Here is a 22,221-nt window from a genome sequence, read left to right on the forward strand (position 1 = left end):
CAACCCAACACCATACGCATCACTATAAATAGCGAAGTCTTCAACTCCATCGGGTAGAGAAAGAATCGATGCCTCACATAGCTTCTTCTTTAGCAACTTGAATGCTTCTTTGTGCTTAGCACTCCAAGCATAAGTAGCTCCTTTGTGGGTCAAAGCTATTAGTAGAGTAGAGATCGAAGAAAAGCCTTGGATAAACCTTCAGTAATATCTGGCTAATCCTAAAAAGCTTCAGGTCTCTGTGGGACTTTTCGGTTGTTCCCACTTCACCACAGCTTCAATCATTATCCCTTCTTGGTTGACCACGTGACCCAAGAATTGGACTTCTCGAATCCAAAAATCACATTTGGAGAACTTTGCATACAATCTCTCCTTCTTCAAGACTTCCAACATTTCTCGCAAGTGTCTGCCATGCTCCTCTTGGCTTTTCGAGTAAATCAAAATGTCATCTATGAACACTATCATAGATTTATCAAGGAACGGCTTACAAACCATGTTCATTAAATCCATGAATGTTGTGGGAGCATTGGTTACTCCAAACGACATAACCAAAAAGTCGTAGTGTCCATTTCGTGTTCTGAATGCAGTCCTTTCGATATCCTGCTCTCTCACCTTCAGCTGGTGATATCCTAACCTTAGGTCGATCTTTGAAAAATAACTTGAACCTTGTAGTTGATCGAATAGGTCATCAATCCTCGGCAACAGATATCTATTATTTATTGTTGCCTTATTCAGCTCTCTATAATCAATGCACATTCTCATACTTCCATCTTTCTTCTTCACGAATAACACCGGAGCTCCCCAGGGTGATGAACTAGGTCTAATGAAACAGTTGTCCAACAACACCTGAAGTTGCATCATCACCTCCTTCATCTCTGTCGATGCTAGTCTGTAAGGTGCTTTTGCTATTGGCGTGCTTCCTGGTAACAAGTCTATTATGAACTCCACTTGTCTATCAGGCGGTAATCCGGGAAGATCTTCAGGAAATACTTCTGGATAATTACACACCACAGGATGCTCTGCATCTCCTTTTTCTCCTTCTTTGCATCAATTACGAATGCCAAATATGATGTACATCCTTTAGCCAAACACTTTATGGCTTTCATTAGGGAAATAATTTCAGAATTTACTCTGCGTTTGTCCCCATACACCATAAATGGCTCTTTCCCTGGTGGGTTTACTTTTACTATCTTCTTCTTGCATAATATCTCGGCATCATTAGCGCTAAGCCAATCCATTCCCAGCACGATGTCAAAACCATTTAGTTCGATAGGCAATAATTCCTCGTAGAACTTGTTCCCATTCAACTCAATGAAGATATTTTCCATGAGATGGCTAACAGGTATAATCTTGTCATTAATAACTTCGAATAATAAAGCATTATCTAGTCTATCGACGGGCAAAACTAGTTTTCTACCAAATTCATGCGAAATAAATGAGTAGTTGGCTCCAGAATCAAATAAAATTTGGGCAGGCAATTTGTTTACTAGAAAGGTACCTGAACCGACATCAGCTTCATCTTTCGCAGCCTCAAGTATCATCTGAAAGGCTCTCGCCTTCGGCTTTGGCGGAATATTGGGTTTTGCTACCTCCTTCTTTTTAGGACAGTCTTTCAAAATGTGCCCCTCTTCGTTACATCCAAAGCACACTCTCTTTTTGGACGGAAACTCATTGGCATAATGCCCAGTTTTTCCACATTTGTAGCAGGTCACTTCCTCACTACATTTCCTAGAGTGCTTTTTCTTGCACTTTTCACACCATTTCGATTTGTCTTCAAACTTCTTCGAATTAGACTTCGAAGATTTGTTTTTCTTGTTGGAACCTGAAGTTCCTTAAAACTTTCTCTTATCACCAACTTCAACCATGCTGGTGGTTCTTCCCTTGATCATGTCCTCAACAGACTTAGCAGCCCAAATAGCTGCCTCTAGAGTAGGTGCCTGACGTACTGGCGCAGCATACTCCCACGGGAGTCCTTTTGCAAACCGGTCAGCTTTTTTCATCTCATCTGGGACGATGTGCAAAGCAAACTCCATTTTTTCTGTAAAGGCATTGGTGTAATCATCGACTGACATGCTGCCTTTTGTCAATGTCAGAAACTTGTTCTCTAACTCCAATAGATTTTGGGCCGAGCTGAACTTGCGCTTGAACTGCACCAAGAACTCTGTCCAGGTCAGTTGCAGTGGCTCATTAGGGCTTAGGGTCTTCCCCAGAGTGTTCCACCAACAAACAGCTCCGCCCCTGAATTTACGTACTGCGAAAGTGGTCTGCAACTTGCTTCTATAGCGACATGTCATGAAGGCTATCTCCATTTCTGAGATCCAATCCATAACTCCGATCGGATCCTCTTTTCCAATGAAGGTCGATGGTTTGCAAGTCAAAAAGTCTTTGTACTTGCATCCAAGTCCATCAATTCCTCCTTTTGGGTTGTTTTATCTAACCAACGGTGGGTTGGCTTGACCAACAGTCCCACTAAAGTTACCTCCTTCCGAATGCCCTTCATTCAACTCGGGTTGTTCAATCGGCATTGAAAGTTCTTCATGATTTTGCCGAAGCAGACGTCTAGCTTCATCCATCTGACGATCCAACATCGTTTGAATCATCAATTGTACCCCAGCCATTGTCATTGGCTCAGGTGTTGCTGCTGCAACAGCCACTTGTTCAATCACAGGTTGTTGATTCCTGTTTTCGTTCACGTTTCCAACTCCACTTCTGGTTCTTACCATTTTTGATCTACACACCGAATAAGGTGAATTAAGATCCTTAATCATGATAGATAATAAAATCATCCTTATCACTCTGAAACGTTTATATGCTAATTCTAATACTGTAATCATACGCTTAGAATCCTAAACACATAAGGTCTCCAGATCCGGTTGGCAACAAACTGTAGATCTGAACAAATAATATCATATATGGAAAATATATAACATTTAGCACATAAAAGCATTTTAGGCATCTTTCCTAAAATAAACTAGTGCACGTGTCTAAAATATGACAGACACTCATCTCACATCTTCACTTAGCATTCTAAGTTTAAGTCTAGAAATCCTACAAATTCCTAATTCGCTTAAACTAATGCTCTGATACCAACTGTTACATCCCCAAAATCACGGCCAGAAAAGACCGGTTTCATTTATGCTTTTAAAATAATTTAAGAGTAAATCCATTGATAAGAGTTGCGGAATTTGTCCCCAAAACATTACATGATAAAATAAGATTTATCAAAGAATTTCTTAAAGAAAGGTATTTTCATTATATATCAAAACTCGGGATGTCATGTTCCGATACAGACACAAAAGCATAAAAAAATAAAACATAGACCTTACATAGTTATATACAACTGCTGGTCTATAAACAAAAAACATCTTCACAAGTTCTCCAACTTATGCTCTCGCGCCACTACCTGTAATACAAAGAAACTGAGTGGGTCAAGCTTGGGATCCTGGTGAGCATATAGGGTTTTAAACCCACAATAAATAATTATATTTAATTTCACCAACCAACAATAACCCGATTACCCATTCTCGTTATCCTCACTTTACGTCCCTCTAACAACAACTATTACAAGGGACCTAAACTAGGATTTTCATCGGGACGAACACTACTGCAAAGGGGTTTCCTCAGCAATGAATGTCGTAAGGCAACAATGAGGGGGATAGAATACAGAAAATGAACACCCAAGTTCACTACACCTATAGGTTATGAGCCTGTCAACATTCCACTGAATTGTCTAGAAAAGTTTGTGGTCGTCATCCATATTCTGCTGGACAACTAGATCACAATCACATCGATGCCTCTCATCATTTTTATTTCATCACACATCACTATATACCCATGTTCTACCCAACATATTTTAGATAAAATATCCTTGTTTATATACAGCTTAAAACCTGTATAACATATTCATTCAATACTCATGCCACATAACAAATAATATATAATCACTTAGCATGTATTTCATAGAGTATAATTCATATATGTGTATTATCAGAAAGCAACTACACACTTACTCATATCATATATCTAATACATTCATCAATACTTGTATTAAAATCGTGTATGTGAAAGGGACTATGCACTCACTTGATAAGATGATTATCGGACAGCACTACGACTCTAAAAGCAATAACTCTTTGATGAATCTGGGATATCTTCACACACCGGGCTTCTCGCGGGCAGAGCTTCGGCTCGGAAACTCTTTTCTTCTCGGGATCTTTGGAGCTTCGGGACTTGCTTTGGGTGTCGGGATGATATCGGGGCTTCGGGGGTATAACTTGCACGTAAATCGAGGTAATAAGGGCGAGAAAGAAGAATTTGAGCAACTAAACTCGGTTGGCCTTTCTTTCTATTTATAGGGGCTGAAAAACTATGCTCATGTCATGAGCCACAACTGCTCACGTCGTGAGCTCAAATATGTTACTGCGTTCGTCATGGCCACTTGCCCTGGAAGACACCCATCACCTGATCACGTCGTGACCACTATGCTCACGTCGTGACCACTATGCTCACGTCGTGAGCTCTGGCACAGGTGGAAATTTGTGCCCGAACTTCAGAAATTCATATCTTTCGCATACAAGCTCCGTTTTCGACGTTCTTTATATCCACGCGTAGGTGAGATTATGTTCTACAACTCTCATTAGACTTCGTCGGCTAATTTTGACTTTAACTTTTATTATATTATTTTTAGTAGGCCGGGATAGGAAAACTCTGTTAGAAATTCATATATCCTTCATCCGACGTCCGTTTTCGTCTTTCTTTTTACCGTTGCATTACTATCGACGAGATCTTTGATTCTCATTTAGATTGTTTCGGCTAGAAATCACTTGATCTCATATTAGAACATTGGACCGCATACTGCTAAGTCGAAACTTCGAAAAATCATAACTTCCTCATACGAAGTCAGATTAATACGTTCTTCTTATGCACGCTCTCGGTTTAACGTATTTTATGACTTTCGTTTAGATCACTAAGGCTAAATATCGCTCTATCGTAAACTTACTATTTACATCATGCAGTGTCGTACCGGTTCTGTAGCGAAACTTCGACAGGTCATAACTTCTTCGTTATAACTCGGATTTTGGCATTCTTTATATATATGGAACCCTTGTCACGACCACTACAACTTCCTTCATAGATATTAGGCTTATCTAATATTTTATTATTATTCTTATTTTTTATTCTTAACTCATTTAAGCCACACAATTAAGCCTAAAACACATAATACTCAAATAATACATTTCTATTATTTCAAAATGGGTTACAAAGGTTAACCTAGACTATTATATCAATATTAATGTCTAGTCTAGAAACACGGGTATTACAATATTCTTTCTTGTACGTGTTCGGTAAGGTGCCCAACTTTTTCCTCTTTGACATGGTGGTTGAGTAGGTGACCGGTTGGGCGTCTTCTTTCTTGGGATACGTATCCTTTAAAGGGTCCGACAGATTTATCGTTTCCGGCTCTTGTGGTTGTTCTACCACTGGAGTTAGTTTCTCAATGGTAGTGGGTGGCTCAACCTCTCTTTTGTTAACCCTTATTACTTCCTTTACAGTTTCATTGACAACATTCTCAATTTCTTCCGCCTATTTAACATCCTCTTCCACTCTTCCTTCTTCTTTCTATTCTTCATATAACACTCTTGGGCCATCAAAAAAATTCTCATCTTTCAAAGGAATGGAACATGCGCTATGAGATGGGCTATCTTCGGATGGTAGTTTGTCTTGAGCTTCCATTATACTAATTAATTGAGCAAGTTGTGTTATTTGTTGCTCTAAGATTTTGAGGCCATCCTAGCAATAAAACTTTGCAATCTTTAATTTCCAATAATTCCATTTCGTGTAATAAGCCAAATTTTGGTAGTATTTGTCATTCATGTCAACTTGGAAAACATGTTAAAATTTTGTTTGATTCATCTACGTCTAATGTTTCTAATATTTTTAATATTGTTCATCGGATGTATGGACCTCACCGATGTTAAGTATTAGTGGTTTACGATACTATGTTATATTCCTTGACCACTATTCTCATTATCTTTGGGTATTTCCTCTAAAACAAAAATCTAAGCTGTTTACAAAATTCCTATTTTTCTCCAATTACATCAAAAACCAATTTGGTAAAACCATAAAGCCTCTCTAGTGTGACAATGGGGGTGAATACAACAATCAACAATTTCATAACCATTTTGCAACTAATGGCATTCAATTTCGATTCTCATGCCCCGTGCATCTCAAGAAAATGGAAAATCTGAACGATTGTTATGAACAATAAATAACTCGATTTGTTCCTTCTCTGCCAAGCCCACATGCCTCCCACATATTGGGTGGAATCCCTTCACAAGGATACACACTTACTCAACATAATCCCATCCACCACAATTCAAAATGACACACTTCATTTTCGCCTATTCCAAACGCATCCTACATATACCCACCTTCATGTTTTTGGCTCCCTATGCTTCCCCAACCTCACCACCCCCCATAAACTTGCCCAACGTACCTCCCCATGCATTTTCTTGGGTTATCCAACCAATCATCATGGTTACCAATGTCTTGATCTATCATCACGCAAAATTATCATCTCCCGGCATGTTATCTTTGATGAAACCATCTTTCCATTCAAATCTGTCAAACCCAATGAAGCTCCCTCATATGATTTTCTTGATGTTACCTCTACACCATCACCTATATTCACCACTCCATCCCACTTCTCTACTCAGACAAATCCAAGCGCTTAACCCCATACTTTACCCCTATCATCGGCTTCACCATCTTCCTCAGACCAAACCACTCCCTCCCCGTCTCATGAAACCTCGAATCCTCCATCCTCTCCACCCATATCTTCTCACACGACTCAATCTGACCCCCTCCCCCTATTCTACCTCATGTTCATCATCACATGATAACTCGTGCAAAACACTGTATTGTCAAACCTATTCAACGCCCCAACCTTCATACCACTTCCATTTCTCCCACTCATCGGTCACATTTGCAGGCGATACAAGACCCTAATTGGCGAAAAGCCATGAATGATGAACGTAATGCTCTTATGACTAACGATGCATGGCAACTTGTATCACGGCCTTAATGGGTAAATATTATCAGGTCGATGTGGCTATTTCGTCACAAATTTCATGCAAATGGTACTCTTTCTCGCTACAAAGCAAGACTTGTAGCCAATGGTTGCAGTCAGCAGCCAGGAGTTGATTGTGATGAGACTTTTAGCCCTGTTGTCAAACCGTCAATGATTCATACTGTTCTCAGCCTTGCAGACTCTCACAAGTGCTTATTCACCAGTTTGATGTGAAAAATGCCTTCCTTCACGGCCACCTACATGAAACAGTATATATGCACCAGCCTCCAAGATTTTGCAGTCCACAATTTCCTGATCACGTATACCTACTTCAGAAGTCTCTTTATTGCCTAAAACAGGCCCTTAGGGCCTGGTGCCACCGTTTTGCTCAGCATGCCACTAGTATCGGTTTTCAATAAAGCCGCACAGATCCTTCTCTCTTTATTATGCAGACAGCAACAGCCACAACATACTTCCTTCTATATGTGGATGATATCATCTTGATGGCATCCACCACCTCTCGACTACATCATCATCACTTAGCTCTGCCATGAGTTCTCTATGACTGATCTTGGCCCCTTAAATTACTTTCTTAGAGTTTTTATTGATCGATCTGACAAAGGCTTGTTCCTTTCTCAACAAAAATATGCCACAGATATCTTGGAACATGAAAATATGCTAAATTGTGATCCATGCCATACTCATGTTGAACCAATGCACAAACTGCAATCCACCAGCCCCGCAGTCTCCGACCCTACATTATACTACAGTCTTCTTGGTACTCTTCAATATATGACATTCACTAGACCTGACATTGTGTTTGTTGTACAACATATATGTCTATACATGCATGACCCCAAAGAGCAACACCTTCATGCTCTCAAGTGTATTTTACGCTATATTTGTGGTACTATTGATCACGACCTCCAAATTCACATGTCACCCTCTACAAACTTAGTTGCATATTCAGACGCAGATTGGGGGGGGGGGGGGGGGGCGTCTACTCGCAGATCTACATCAGGGTATTTTTAGGAGACAACCTTATTTTGTGATCCTCCAAACGCCAAGGGGTTGTTTCTTGCTCTAGTGCAGAGGCCGAATATCGAGGGGTAGCAAACGCAGTTGCCGAAACCAGTTGGATCAAGAATCTTCCTTGTGAATTACGTTGCCCAACGAACGAAGCAACACTTGTATATTGCGACAACATCAGTGTCGTGTATATGTCTGCAAATCCAGTCAATCATCAACGAACCCAACACATAGAGATCGACATTCATTTTGTTCGCGACCAAGTTGCTCGAGGTCAGATATGTGTTCTTCACGTTCCTTCTTCTGCTCAGTATGTCAACATCTTCACTAAAGGGCTCCCTATGCCTCTCTTCACAGATTTTTGCTCCAGTTTAAACGTTCGGGTGCTCAATCACGTTCAAATTACGGGGGATGCTAGAGTATGTATGTATTTGTAACCGTTTGTAACCCATTCATGTATAGATTAGTCTAGGCCCACTCTAGATCCGTTTACATTGTATATATATTTTGTATTGTAATCAATTAAGGATCAAGGGAGTTATTTGATTCAGCAATATGTTTGGCTTTCTGGATTGTGTGAGTCCTATCATAGAAATTTTAAATTGGTCTTGAGATAGTGGCAACAACTCCACGATATACTAAAATCAGTAAATATTGTCTAGCGTTAAACTCTTACATCTTATAAGAATTCTCTTTCATGCAAAATACAAACCCAAACTTGGACTTTTAACCATCCATTTCGGTTTGGAAACTAGCATTTGTGTAACAATTTGCACATAGCTTATAAGAACAAAAACATTTCTATGTGTGCTTTTATTTTCAAACCCAATTCCATGCAAAATATAAAGTTACAAACCCAAACTTGGACTTTTAACCATCGCTGTCGGTTTGGAAACTAGCATTTGTGTAACAATTTGCACATAGCTCCTCATCGACACCCCATACACTAAATTTATATCTGTTAATTAATATTTTTATAATAAAACTATTGGAAATTACTGGAAAAATGTAATTATAAATTTTCAAAAATGATAAAATAAATATGGAGGTGGAAACGTGATGGTTGTTGAGAAATTAATATAGAATTTGATTCAACCACTTATCTATTTATTTGTTTGTTAATTTACAACCATATTTTTCAGCTATTTATGTTTTACTTTTTCTTACAACTAAAGCAATACCCTTTTTTCGCAAAGACTATATAACTTAAATAAAAATATATATATTTATTACTTTATATTTCTCGTGAAGTCACAAATTATAATATTTACAAAAAAACAAATATGATAATATCACATCATGTATATAAAGTATCTCCCACTACTTCGTTCATCCTTAAAAAAGTTTTTACAAAATCAAGTAGTCACTACTAGTACACTAGCCATGGCTGTGACCACCTTTTCCAGCGACTTCACCAGCTCAATTCAAGCAGCTCGGCTGTTTAAGGCCTTGATCCTTGATGCCCATAACCTTTACCCAAAGATCACACCTCTTGCTATTAAAAGCATCGACACAGTTGAAGGTGAAGGAGGCCCAGGAAGCATAAAGCAGATTAACTTTGAACAAGGTAGCTAGTTTCCATTTCTAATGTCCTTCATATGCAATTATGCATGCATGTATCTACATTTTCTTTATGATCATTTGATTGATAGAAGTGTTTGGTTTATATCTTGATCAATTGTAAATGTGAAATTTGTAGATTGAATGTTAACTAACATTATTTAATTAATTAATATATTGCTTATTATGTATTTGGAACATACAAGTGTAAGATTCCATCTCAAGACATTTAGGTTATTATATACAACAACTTGATTAGAAGATTTATTGAATCTTAGTGAACCATGATCCTTAGGATTTATTCTACTAAATCGGATTAAAACCTAAGTAGAGGTGCACATGCAGACACTAGCGGACCTACAAACAGTGGTGGACCCACACAAAAAAAAAATAATGCTTTTAAGAAAAAAATTATTTTGACCCCTTAAAAATAATATATTTTAACCATTTAAATATATTTTAACCCTTAAAAATCTTAAAATTTTATTTCTACCATCTTCAAAAAAAAAATTGGTTCCGCCCTTGCATACATGCAAACTAGGGCCAGGGCCATTGGGCTTTCTCGAACCGGACCAATCTAGGATCAGATTGGACTGAGTTATGATGTAATATGGTAATAAGATGAGATTGGGCCAAAAATATTTAAGCCGATAAGTGGTGAGTGGTGCTTGATGCTTCATTCGGGCTATTTTTTGCACTAGAGCATATGATTTTTATAATAATTTTATTTGTTATTATAAAATTTAGGTATTCTTTTTGTGAATTTATAATAACCGATGCATTTTTGTAATTTTATAACTCTAGTTGTTTCTTTTCTATAACGTCTTTCTAGTTTTTATAGATGTAATGTATTTCATGTGTTCTATAAATTTAGAATGGTCAACACATTATAAGTTTAATAAAATATATAATAACTATTATTAATTTACTGATTTTAAAACCATTGAAAAATTTTATTGAGCAGATGGATTAATACTGTTATAGATATAAAAGTTTATTAAAAAAAAGTGAATCAATAATGCTTATCAAAAACAAAAAGTTGGACCAAACGGATTAGGCCAAGATCGGACTAGATAAAGACCAAAAAATATATCAGGTTTAGTTTAGGGTTTCTTGATGGACACGATCTACCATAATCTCTTATGTCCGTTCATTTATGTGCTAGAATAAAAAGAGATAGGATAATAAAGTTGAAGACACTTTTTCTTATATTATACTATTATATATGATATAATCAAAGGGAGTGGGTTTTTCTTTAAAACTAGTTAAAATTCACATATCATATTAACTTTATCCGAAATCAAAACCACTACTTATAAAGATTTGATTCACCTCAAGTTGATTTTTCTTTTTAATCGTAGATGGTCAAATGAAATATGTGAAGCATAGAATTGATGCATTGGATGAGGAAAAGATGTTGTATGCATACACATTGGTCGAAGGTGGTGAAGCATTGAAGGAGAAGATCCATTCGATTTCTTATGAGATGAAGTTTGAGCCGAATCCAAATGGAGGGTGCATTGGCAACAAAATAAGCAAGTATCATGTAAAAGAAGGATTTGAGATCAAAGAAGAGGAATTTCAAGAGGGGAGATTGAAGGATTTTGGTGTCTTTAAAGTTATTGAAGCTTTCCTCTTGGAAAACCCTAATGCCTATGTCTAAGTTGGTCATTTTGCATGATTAAAATATAAAATTTCAATCTTTGGTATGAATAAAGTTGTATGCATTGGTATGAACATGCTGTGGCTTTCTCTATGACTTGTGAGCCAATTAAGATTTAGTAGCTTTTTTTGTAATAAATGAGATGAAATACAAATAAAATGCCTCGAATATTGAATTTTTTTGTCTCAAATCAAATGTCGAAATGGTGATACTTTAAATTATCCAATATGCAATTGCTCTATGTGTATATAGATATTGTTTATATCCTATATGCAATTGCTCTATGCTCTTGATTGTTGTGTGTTTGAGAGATAGAGTGTATGGATTGACTTTCGATTTTCAGATCACAAGAACACACACATGTTGTAGGTTTATCTCCACATCTGCTTTTCGAAAATTAGAGCATCAAAGAAATCGATTTGGAACGCACACAATAACACATACAAGAAATTAAGAACATGAACGCATATAAGATCTGAAATCAAGAACTCAATCTGGAAATAAACTTGTGTGTGTTCAAGAGAGGGAGAGAGATGTATTCTTGTTGCTTAAAAAAGATATGGATGTCTAGAGATGAACAAGGTTGGCACAAAAATCATGTTGGACGGAAAAGACGACCAGAGATGTTATCAGAGGTTCCAAATTGAAAAACTTTATTTACCTTGCAACACTCGGTTATAATAACATATTTTGAACATCATAAACAAGTTCAGTGGTAAGACGTGTGTAAAATATTTAAATTAATATATATATATATATATATATATATATATATATATATATATATATATATATATTTAAATGTTTTTATTTGTTATGATAGGTTTCTTGGTGCAAAATTCCTTTCGCATTCCAATCTCACATCAAACCTTTCTAAGCGATTTCAACACTTTAACATGAATAGTAATATGTTATGAGTTGCCTAACAAATCGAATAAGGCTTATCTAAGTGTAAGTCTCTTACACGTTACATATAGAATAGTTAAAATGGATTTTATAAAATTCATATATGCCTTTATTTCATATATTACTTCCTTACAAAAATATTAACACTATAATTACAACTTGTAAAAGAATAAAAACACATCCAATAGTATTTCCATACTTCCCTTTTTGTCTTTCTTTCTATTTTTAAATATTTTTGCCAAAATACATTAATATGTTATGAGTTGCCTAACAAATCGAATAAGGCTTATCTAAGTGTAAGTCTCTTACACGTTACATATAGAATAGTTAAAATGGATTTTATAAAATTCATATATGCCTTTATTTCATATATTACTTCCTTACAAAAATATTAACACTATAATTACAACTTGTAAAAGAATAAAAACACATCCAATAGTATTTCCATACTTCCCTTTTTGTCTTTCTTTCTATTTTTAAATATTTTTGCCAAAATACATTATTTTTCGCAAATCGCAAAATTCCTTTCGCATTTCTTCTAATGAACGGCCTCGCACCAAACCTTTCTAAAGGAATTAAAAGGCTCAAACGTTATTTTTTTAATTTATATAGGATCAAAAGTCATTTTTTTCGTTTTATATATTGTACAACTTTGTTATACATAAAATACTTTGTATCTTATTAAAATACATATTATATACATACATATGTACACATACAATATATAGAAGATATAATAAACAAATGTTTTAAATAATGTGTTCTGGTGGTGCACATTCTTAGGTATGTGTATATCATGCATACTTGATAAACTAAAAAACAATTCACGTATAATGTAATGAAATTTGCAAAAAAATGGAATTAAAAAAAGACGTTTAAACCTCAAAAAAATAAAAAATGGATTCGGTTCCTAAGAAATCATTGGGAAATTTATAGGAACTTCCGATGAATTTCCTACGAAATACAAAATTTGCCACAAATTTCTATGAAATACATAGGAAGTTTCAAGGGATTCCTAAGATTCAAACTCGTTTTTTCTTCATTTTCTAGGTTCAACCATCATTTTTTTCATTCCATATGTTATGCAACTTCGTTATACATAAAATATTTTTATCTTACCAAAATATGTATTATACACATACACACGTACGCATATAATATATAGAATATATAATTATAAACAAATGTTTTGAGTAATGTGTTCTGTTTTGAGTAATGTGTTCTGATGGTTGCACACTTATGTATGTATATATCATGCATAACATGTTAAACTAAAAAACAATTCATATATAATGAAATTTGCAAAAACAATTTGAATTTAAAAAACATTTAAACCTCAAAAAATAAAAAACGGATTCAGTTCCTAGAAAATCGTTGGCAAATTTTTAGGAACTTTCAATGAATTTCTTAGGATTATAACTCGTTTTTTAACCTTTCTGAGAACAAACATCATTTTTAGTTCTTTATTTTGAGCAACTTTGTTATACATTAAATATTTTTATCTTACCAAGATATGTTGTATTATATGTATACACCTATACACATACAATATATAGAATCTAGAATGATAAACAAAAGTTTTAAGTAATGTGTTATAGTGATTCCCAAACACATTTATGTCATGTATTAATTAACTAGCAAGGTTTAATTCATTTAATTAACACACAAGTGTATATATAAATTGATTATTTATAAGCGATTTCCTTGAAAATACTTAGGGAATACCGAGGAAAATGTAGTATACATAAATTCCTAAGAAAAGCGTAGGAACAGTAAGTGTAGTTATAAAATGATTATTTTTTAACTTTCTACTTAAACCCGATATGATTTTTTGTCACAGGAAAAATTGTTAAAAAAATATTACTGAGGAAATATCGAGGAAAGTTGGGTATTACAAGTTTTTTTTGTGTATCAAATTAATTTTTTAAATTGAATTTCCTAGGAAAAGTGTAGGAACAATAAGTGTAGTTATAAAATGATTATTTTTTAACTCTCTACTTAAACCCGATATGATTTTTTGTCACAGGAAAAATTGTTAAAAAAAATATTATTGAGGAAATATCGAGGAAAGTTGGGTATTACAAGTTTTTTTTGTGTATGAAATTAATTTTTTAAATTGAATTTCCTAGGAAATCCCTCGGAAGTTCTAAAAAAACTTCATAGGAACCACTTATACGAAACATTTCTAACGTAAATGTGAGACTCTTCAGCATATTCAAAAAATGGTAATAAAAAATTACCAATGAGCGTTAAAAATATATTTATTTCCTAGTAAAAGCGTAGGAACTTCCGAGGGACTTCTAAGGACAAAATATTCTTTGGTATTTCCTCCTTGTTATCGAGGAACTCCCGAGGAGATATCAGAAACACGTTTTCCTCAAAAGTTCATCAGTAATATGTAGGAAGTAGCGATAAACTTATGATCCTAGAAAATGTTTGAAGGAAACCCCACCTTTTTCCAAGTAATAAAAATAAATCTAATAGTATTTCCATACTTCCCTTTTTGTCTTGCTTTCTTTTTCTTCTTTTAAATATTTTTGTTAAAATACTTTATTTTTAGCAAATCGCAAAATTCCTTTCACATTTCTTCTCGTGAATGGCCTCACACCAAACCTTTCTAAATGAATTGAAAGGCTCATAATGAATCCTCTACTTTTCATCTTTTTTTAATCGAAATTAGAAAGAAATACAAATATGATCGAAAATGCTTATAGAATAAAATACCTAAAAACATATTTTTACCACACAAGAATAAAACCGAAATAATTTTTGAAGTATCAAATATGATAAATAATGTTTAACAAGCATAATTTAGTAGCTCATTTTACCTTTTTCCCATTACAAATATAGTATTTTAATCTTTTAGTAATGTTTAGAAAAATGGAATAAAATAAACTCCTTTTTCCACACACAAACACAAATTAGATTCTTTAGATGTCCCACACCCATTCCCTCTTATATATTCCCTATTGCACAAATAAATTCCACATATTTTTATTCCTTCATTCCCTCTTCTATACAAAGCATCTTCTTTAGGACTTTCACCATTTTTCACCATCACCATGGTTCCAGAATTAGAGGTATTCTCCAGAAAAAATCATATCAGAATATACAAATCCAACAATTTCTTCATGTTCTAATGTTCTAATGTTCTAATGTTCTAAAATCTCATGTCAATATGTAGAAACCAAAAGTCACCGAAATACAAGTCCGAATGGACTGTAACGGGTGCGTACAGAAGATCAAGAAAGCTCTACACGGTATCAACGGTGAGTACAAAGATTTTTGTGTTTTTGTCTTTCTGTATTTGATTTGATCGCCAGGTACAGTTATCTATTATCGGTTATTTGTTATGGTTTTCAGGTATATACGATATCTATATCGACATCCCACAACAGAAATTAACCATAATCGGGTGGGCTGATCCGGAAAAGATTGTGAAAGCGATTAAGAAAACGAGAAAAACCGCAACCATATGTTCTCATACAGCGCCAGAGGAGTCAGAGTCGCCACCAGAAGACAGAGGCCCTGCAAACCCTCCGGGAGAAGAAGCTCCGCCAGCGGAACAGACTCAAGCAACCGAACCGGAAAACCCACCTCCAGATGGTGGAGGAGCACCTCAACCTACGGAACCTCCGGCAAATGAGCCGCCACGATATGTTGGATCGGAGGTGGAAGAGGTTCATGTTGTGTATCGTTATCCACCAGACGCTCGTTACTCCGGCAGCCATGGTGGGCTAGGATTCAACCACGAGCCGCCACAACCAGTTCATGTGAACCATAGTTACAACATGTATGAGCCGACACCTTACGTCACCGAATATGAATACATCCGTCCGCCGCCACCACGATACACCTCTTACAGTTGGCCGGAACCACCACCACGATACACACATTACAGCCGCCCAGAACCGCCACCACAACATTACAGCCGCCCGGAACCACCACAACTTTATAGTCGTCCCGAACCACCACCACAACTTTACAGCCGTCCCGAACCACCATCACAACATTACAGCCACCGAGAGCCACCACCAGAAACCTACAGCCGCCCAGAGCCACCTCTACAAACCAACGACCGTCCAGAACCACCACGACAATATAATGGCCGTCCAGAGCCACCACCAGAAACTTACAGCCGCGCAGAGCCACCACCACAACCATACGGCCGCCCAAAGCCACCACTGCAACATGACAGCCGGTCGGAGCAACCACCACAGAATTATGGGAGGCCAGAGCATCTACAACATTACAGACAATCAGAGCCGCCACAACAATACATACATCATAGCCGCCAGGAACCACCACAACCCTACTCAAGCTACCACCATCCAGGGTCACCACCGCCATCTCTCCGCCACAGTAGACCTGAGCCAACACAACCCTACTCAAGCTATCACCATCCAGGGTCACCACCGCCACCTCTCCGCCACAGTAGACCTGAGCCACCACAACCCTACTCAAGCTACCACCATCCAGGGTCACCACCACCACCTCTCCGCCACAGTAGACCTGAGCCACCACCTCTACAAACATACTATGGGAGACTTGAGCCACCACACTATATGGAGTACAATGATGAGATTACATCACCTTACGGGGAAGAAGATCCAATTAATGGATGTACAATTGTCTAAAAAATGAGGATTCTAGAAAGAGATTAATTAATCAATCTATCGATTAAAACCAGTCAAATTAAAAGTGTTCCCATGGAAGCATGTGATGTTGAAGGAGAAGAACAAGATTCCTAGCTTGTTAAGTGCATGAGGAATATGTTCTTAATTCCTCTTGAGGATGAGGGAGATCTATACCCATCTTTTTGTTATCTCAAAAAGAGATTTCAATGTATTTTGAAACGAATTACCAAATTTTAGACGTAACTAGAGGATATATGATAAAAAAATTTATGTACGTACACTTTTAGAAAGGATTAAAACGATGTAATTAGTTTCCAAATATATGATAATAATAATAAAAAAAATTACTTATGTGTAATTGATATAGAATTTGTAAAATCAGAATACAATCTTTAAAATATGTGCATGAAAACAAAGATACAAAAAAAATATAAAAAATAAATATGTAGAAAATAATTTTATAAAAATGAACTCGTGAAAAAAATCAAAAAAGTAAATGTAAAAGTTGTACAAAAAGTTTTGTAAAAGATATTAAGTTTAAGATACTTAGAAAACTGGGGGGGTGGGGGGGTGGATGTTGCAAATTATATAGGAGTTATAATTTATCTAGTGATCAATATTTTAATTATCTACTCTAAACCGATTAACCCTCACTTGACAACATTTAAGCACACAGATTATTTTGTAGATAAAAGCATCGTTCATCATGTTGGGTTCTTTTGTATTAGTTAGTTGTAACATGTGCTTGTATACTTGTACCAAGTGTGTGATTAAGATCAATGAATTCCCAACTATGTCGCATGCGTGTTAAAAAGGGGGAAAAGATGGACTCCTCCCTCGACCCTTATGAATGTTTTTGTTTTCGATGATGAAAAGGTTATTATTTTGTTATATGGGAGGGATTATTTTGTAGATGATTAAAACGTTTAAGTAATTTTATATGATGATTAGTAATTACTAATTAGTTTTTGGTTTTATGAAATGATTAAAATTTAAGTTTCAACTCGGGATGCAAATGTGACAAGTCTTAATCCTTCCAGTCTTTTTCATTCGTGTACTAAGTTTTTGTCCATATCTTCATTTCTTCCACTCATTTTACTTTTCGATTCTCTTGTGGCCACAAAATCGAAGGTGAAAGACAAAAAATCAAGAATGTTTGACTAATAGTCAAATGCTAAAATACTTAGTCTAAAAGCAATGGAATCTTACAAAAAAGTAATTTTTACCCTTAGGCCACAGACTAAATAATTAATAAACGAAAAATGTTACTGATGTCCCAAACAAGAAGGAAAACTTTGAGACACCAAATTCGCAAACAAATATAACTACTTAACACAGAATTTAATGAAAATTTTTCTAAATTATACCTCCAAAAAAATATAAATTTCTACATGAGGAAAATGATTGAAAACTGACCTAATTATTATTATCTCCATCACTAGATGATTCATCTTCTTCATCATAAAGTAATTCCTCTTCTTCTTCATCATCTTCATCTTCACTTTCTTCTTCTTGTTTCAATATTTGGCTTTTATCAGCAGCCTTATTAATCTGCTCAAAATTAAATATCATAAAAATATGAACAGATTACATATTTACATAATTTATTACAATAAATAACCTGTGCTGTAAAAAGTTGTAAGCGTCCTGATAACTGCAGTAATGACTGAATAACCTCCCCTTTTGACTTTGTAAGCTGCAAAGGATTTTTTTTTAAAAAAATGTTTTAATAAAAACTCCAAGAAAATAAAACATTTTTTAAAATGTATTATAAAATATTATTATACCTTGTACAATGAATCCAGTAGCTGTGATGTGGGTTCTTGAGATTTTATATAGTCACTGTGATTAATTAATAAACAGCAAACCCATGGAAGAATGCATTGTCCATCTATCGATCTATGACAAAAAAAAAATGAAAATTTATATTTATTTAACATACAAATCTTTATTTTGGGTTTCAAGGGAATTAAGAAAAGAAAGTGGAAATGGTCAAAGGTTTTTCATTCCATATTTCCATTCCATTCCAATCTTTCCTGATTCCATTCCATTGTACCAAAAGAAACAAACCTTGATTGCCACATGGCCAACAATACTTTCAACAATGTATACGCATCATCAGGTGTCATAGATGAAACAGCTGCTATCATCTATTATCAACATGTTAAGAATAGAGTTATATTTAAAAAAAAAAAAAAAGGATAAGTGAAAATAAATAAAAATAAAAATAGAAACCTGTTTTTGTGGCATATTATCTTCAAGATTAACACCCTTCAAAAGCTTTGATAATTGTATTTTATTAGATGTAAGATCATTATCACTACTGAGAATACCTTCTGTTCTCAATTTATCTTCAAGACACATTGTAACTTGATCCATTTCCATATTATCTGAACATAAAAACATATATATAAGTCAATAAAAAAAAGTATAAATTAATTCTGTAATTTTCCTTCTGAATAAATAAAAATACAATACCTTTACTTGAAGTCATATCTCTGCTATCTCCATCATCAACATTAGAAATATTGAGAACAGGAAGCAATGCATGTTCAGTATTTGCACGATCTAAAGCTGTAACTGTTAAAATCAAAACATATTTTAATAAATTAATTACACATAAAAAATGGTTACAACTTACAATTACCAAAATAGAAAAGACAAAAAAGAAAAAGGGAATGTACTTTGGGTCTTGTTTTCCACCCCTTTCTTTGACTTTTGAGATTGGGTCAACGGAATTAGAATTCCATCAAGGGAGCTCTTTAGCATCACATCTGAACCACATTGTAATGTAATTTTCTCAAAAGATGGTTTTATTATTAAGCCATGTGCAAGAAAAAGATTCCCAGTTGCAGGTTTTGAAAAGCTCTGTAATTTTGCAGAGAATATTGTAGGGACTGATCCTTTGAAGGAAAGATTGTCCTCCATGGATATTTTTGAGGGAATGGAATTGCGTAATTCCTCCATGTTGATTCCATTCCAGAGATAACAAACGCCCATTTCTGAAATGGAAAGTACAGATAAACCCTCTACACCAATGGATTTTGTGTCTATAAAAACGGCAGGATGATCCATTGCAAGAACACAGCAAGATGACTTCTTTTTGCTACCATCTACTTCCCATATCGCGATATATCGCTCACCAGAAGCGGATGAAATTACGTATTTGCCCTCGTCAGAGAAGGTCATACAACGAACAGCCCCCTGTTGTAGAATATGGGATTAAATTATTAATCAGAAAGCAGAGACAGAAATGGAAATATGTTCATTAGTTACAAGAATTATGTTATGATTGAAATATATTTGTGTTTGTGTTGTTGATAGAAGGGTAAAATGGTCATTTGGTCTCATTCAGGCGATTTAAAAAAGAAACAGACTTTGTGTATACAAGAAGTTATCCTTATCCAGACATATACAAAGAATCAGTCCCTAAAGGATTAATATATAATTGCAGTATTGCACTTGTATCATATATAGAAGAAGGGTAAAATAGTCATTTAGTCTTGTTTTCAGTTCAAAAAAGAAACTTACAGGATGCCCAGAAAATTTCTGCATCTTTTTGCGATCTGAACAGCTGAAGATCTTTAATTGAGCTGCTGCTGTTGCTAAAACCTTCCCATCTGATTCCATATGTTAATAAAATACAAAGTCATAATTCATAAAAACATAATATAATATGTATGATCCAGTTGCTAATAAATGCCCTTTTAACTAGAGTAATAGAAGTAGCACAATATATACATATACCTGGTGAAACAGACATTGAAGATATAGCTTTTGTGGAGGCTTTAAACTTGGCCAATAAGTTTCCTGTAATGGAATCAAGTTCACATATCATCCCATCAACACCAGCAGTATACACACATGATCCATTTGTAGGAAAAGAGACAGCAGTGACACCCCTACAAGAAGAAAAACATGAAATTGAATACAAGATTTTTATCAAGAAACTTGAAATGAATAGAAGAATGAATTTTGGACTCATGGACTCACCCAGGATGACAATCACTAACCCTCCATTTCAATTGGCCAGCAGAAACATCCAAGGCAAGAACATCACCACCTCCAGTTCCTAAAATTAGCAAAGAATTTCGAAGCTTTCTTTTTTTCTGATCATAAATGGTAAAAGTGAAGTCAATAATGGTATTCATAGACTGAAAGTATTTGATTGTGTATAAAAGTAAACCTTTTTCTCCAAGGAAAGCCATTTCATGCAAGTGTAATCAACTGATAAGTGTCCACCTTCTGGTTTAGCAAAAAAGTCTGTTTCATCTGTTGACACAATGTTTGCAAAGTCTGTTTGCACATGACCCTTGATTGTGTCCCAAATCTGAAGAACAAAATCAAAGATGCTTCAATTAGGACATAACACAAACAACATTCCATCTTTAATCCAGTAATTGCACTCCAGAAACATTAGAATTTATCAGTAATTAAAGCGAAAAGGAACCCTCAAGCAAAGAACTAATCACTCCATTTAAGAAGAAAACAAAACTACATTGTAACTTTTTTTCATTTTTATTCTACTTTTTGTAAGCTTGATATGTATATATAATATATGCTATTCTAATTCGTAGTTCTTGTTGCACCATTTAATGTAGTGCACAATAATTCTACAGTGGAGAATAGTCGTTTCCACATTCAAGGTCAAAGTGTAAAAATTCTTACAGTTGCAGAAAGTGTTCGAAATGTATACCTTAATTCGACCATCGCCGGAGCTGATAGCAAGGAAATCTAACGATGGACTGAACGAAGTCAACACGTCTCTGATATTTGCTGTCTCCATTCTAACCCTATGTAGCTTCAATAAATTAAGCTCAGCTAACCCCACAGCAAAAACGCTCAACAAACATATGTAATCGAATAATATACAGACAAATTAGGCATACCTGTTTCGGAAAAGGCAGAGGAAGACGGAGATAACAGAGTTGTGGAGTAGCAAAGCAGCGGTGGTTCTTCTTCTTCTTCTCTGCTCGTGAACTATAGAGCAAGCGGCGCCTTCTGCTAGTTAAGGAATGGTTCGAAAAAGTAACCCTCTTGGTTGTGTTCAGTTTTGCCCCCTTTATTTCTGTTTTTTCTCAAAAGGAACCCGTTTTCAAAAACTTTATTATATGATAAAAAAAATAATGTTTGATAAAAAATCAGCTAAGAAATATAATGAAATGTTTATAATTAATAAAAATATATATTTAGGAGAATTTAAAAGACTTTACAAGCTAACTGAAATTCTAGTTCCGATAGATTTTTCAAAAACTAACTTGTATGTAATTTTAACTTGTCAAACATGACAATCTATAAAACTCGAAAATTAAGTTAGTTGCTAGCTTCAGCATGTCAAACACAACCAACATCTTTTTTTT

At 35.1% G+C, this 22,221-nt stretch overlaps 3 protein-coding genes across 4 annotated transcripts; 2 read left to right on the forward strand and 1 right to left on the reverse strand.

Moving 5' to 3' along the window:
- The first annotated feature begins 9,386 nt into the window (after positions 1-9,386).
- On the forward strand, positions 9,387-11,493 carry LOC145056839 (major allergen Pru ar 1-like). The gene is made up of 2 exons (XM_079004566.1): positions 9,387-9,662; positions 11,017-11,493. The coding sequence occupies exons 1-2, from the start codon at positions 9,395-9,397 to the stop codon at positions 11,316-11,318; spliced, it is 570 nt and encodes a 189-aa protein (XP_078860692.1). The 5' UTR covers positions 9,387-9,394; the 3' UTR covers positions 11,319-11,493.
- Positions 11,494-15,207: 3,714 nt separating this feature from the next.
- On the forward strand, positions 15,208-17,212 carry LOC145056841 (uncharacterized). The gene is made up of 3 exons (XM_079004569.1): positions 15,208-15,304; positions 15,409-15,493; positions 15,588-17,212. Exons 1-3 carry the CDS (start codon positions 15,287-15,289, stop codon positions 16,859-16,861), a joined length of 1,377 nt encoding a protein of 458 aa, XP_078860695.1. The 5' UTR covers positions 15,208-15,286; the 3' UTR covers positions 16,862-17,212.
- Positions 17,213-18,066: 854 nt separating this feature from the next.
- Positions 18,067-21,898, reverse strand: LOC145056840 (transducin family protein / WD-40 repeat family protein). 2 transcript variants are annotated; one of them, XM_079004567.1, is made up of 13 exons: positions 21,751-21,898; positions 21,558-21,654; positions 21,048-21,191; positions 20,855-20,970; positions 20,609-20,763; positions 20,393-20,481; positions 19,546-20,065; positions 19,340-19,441; positions 19,097-19,251; positions 18,932-19,011; positions 18,649-18,760; positions 18,483-18,557; positions 18,067-18,412 (listed from the first exon to the last, which is right to left on the reverse strand). In XM_079004567.1, exons 2-13 carry the CDS (start codon positions 21,645-21,647, stop codon positions 18,278-18,280), a joined length of 1,773 nt encoding a protein of 590 aa, XP_078860693.1. In that variant the 5' UTR covers positions 21,648-21,654; positions 21,751-21,898; the 3' UTR covers positions 18,067-18,277. The 2 variants fall into 2 exon arrangements, with proteins under 2 accessions (XP_078860693.1, XP_078860694.1); XM_079004568.1 differs by having other exon boundaries at positions 21,558-21,662; positions 21,751-21,888.
- Positions 21,899-22,221: the final 323 nt, after the last annotated feature.

Source organism: Lactuca serriola, chromosome 6 (genome assembly GCF_051521515.1).
Source record: "Lactuca serriola cultivar US96UC23 chromosome 6, Lser_US96UC23_V15, whole genome shotgun sequence".
NCBI classification, from domain to species: domain Eukaryota; kingdom Viridiplantae; phylum Streptophyta; class Magnoliopsida; order Asterales; family Asteraceae; genus Lactuca; species Lactuca serriola.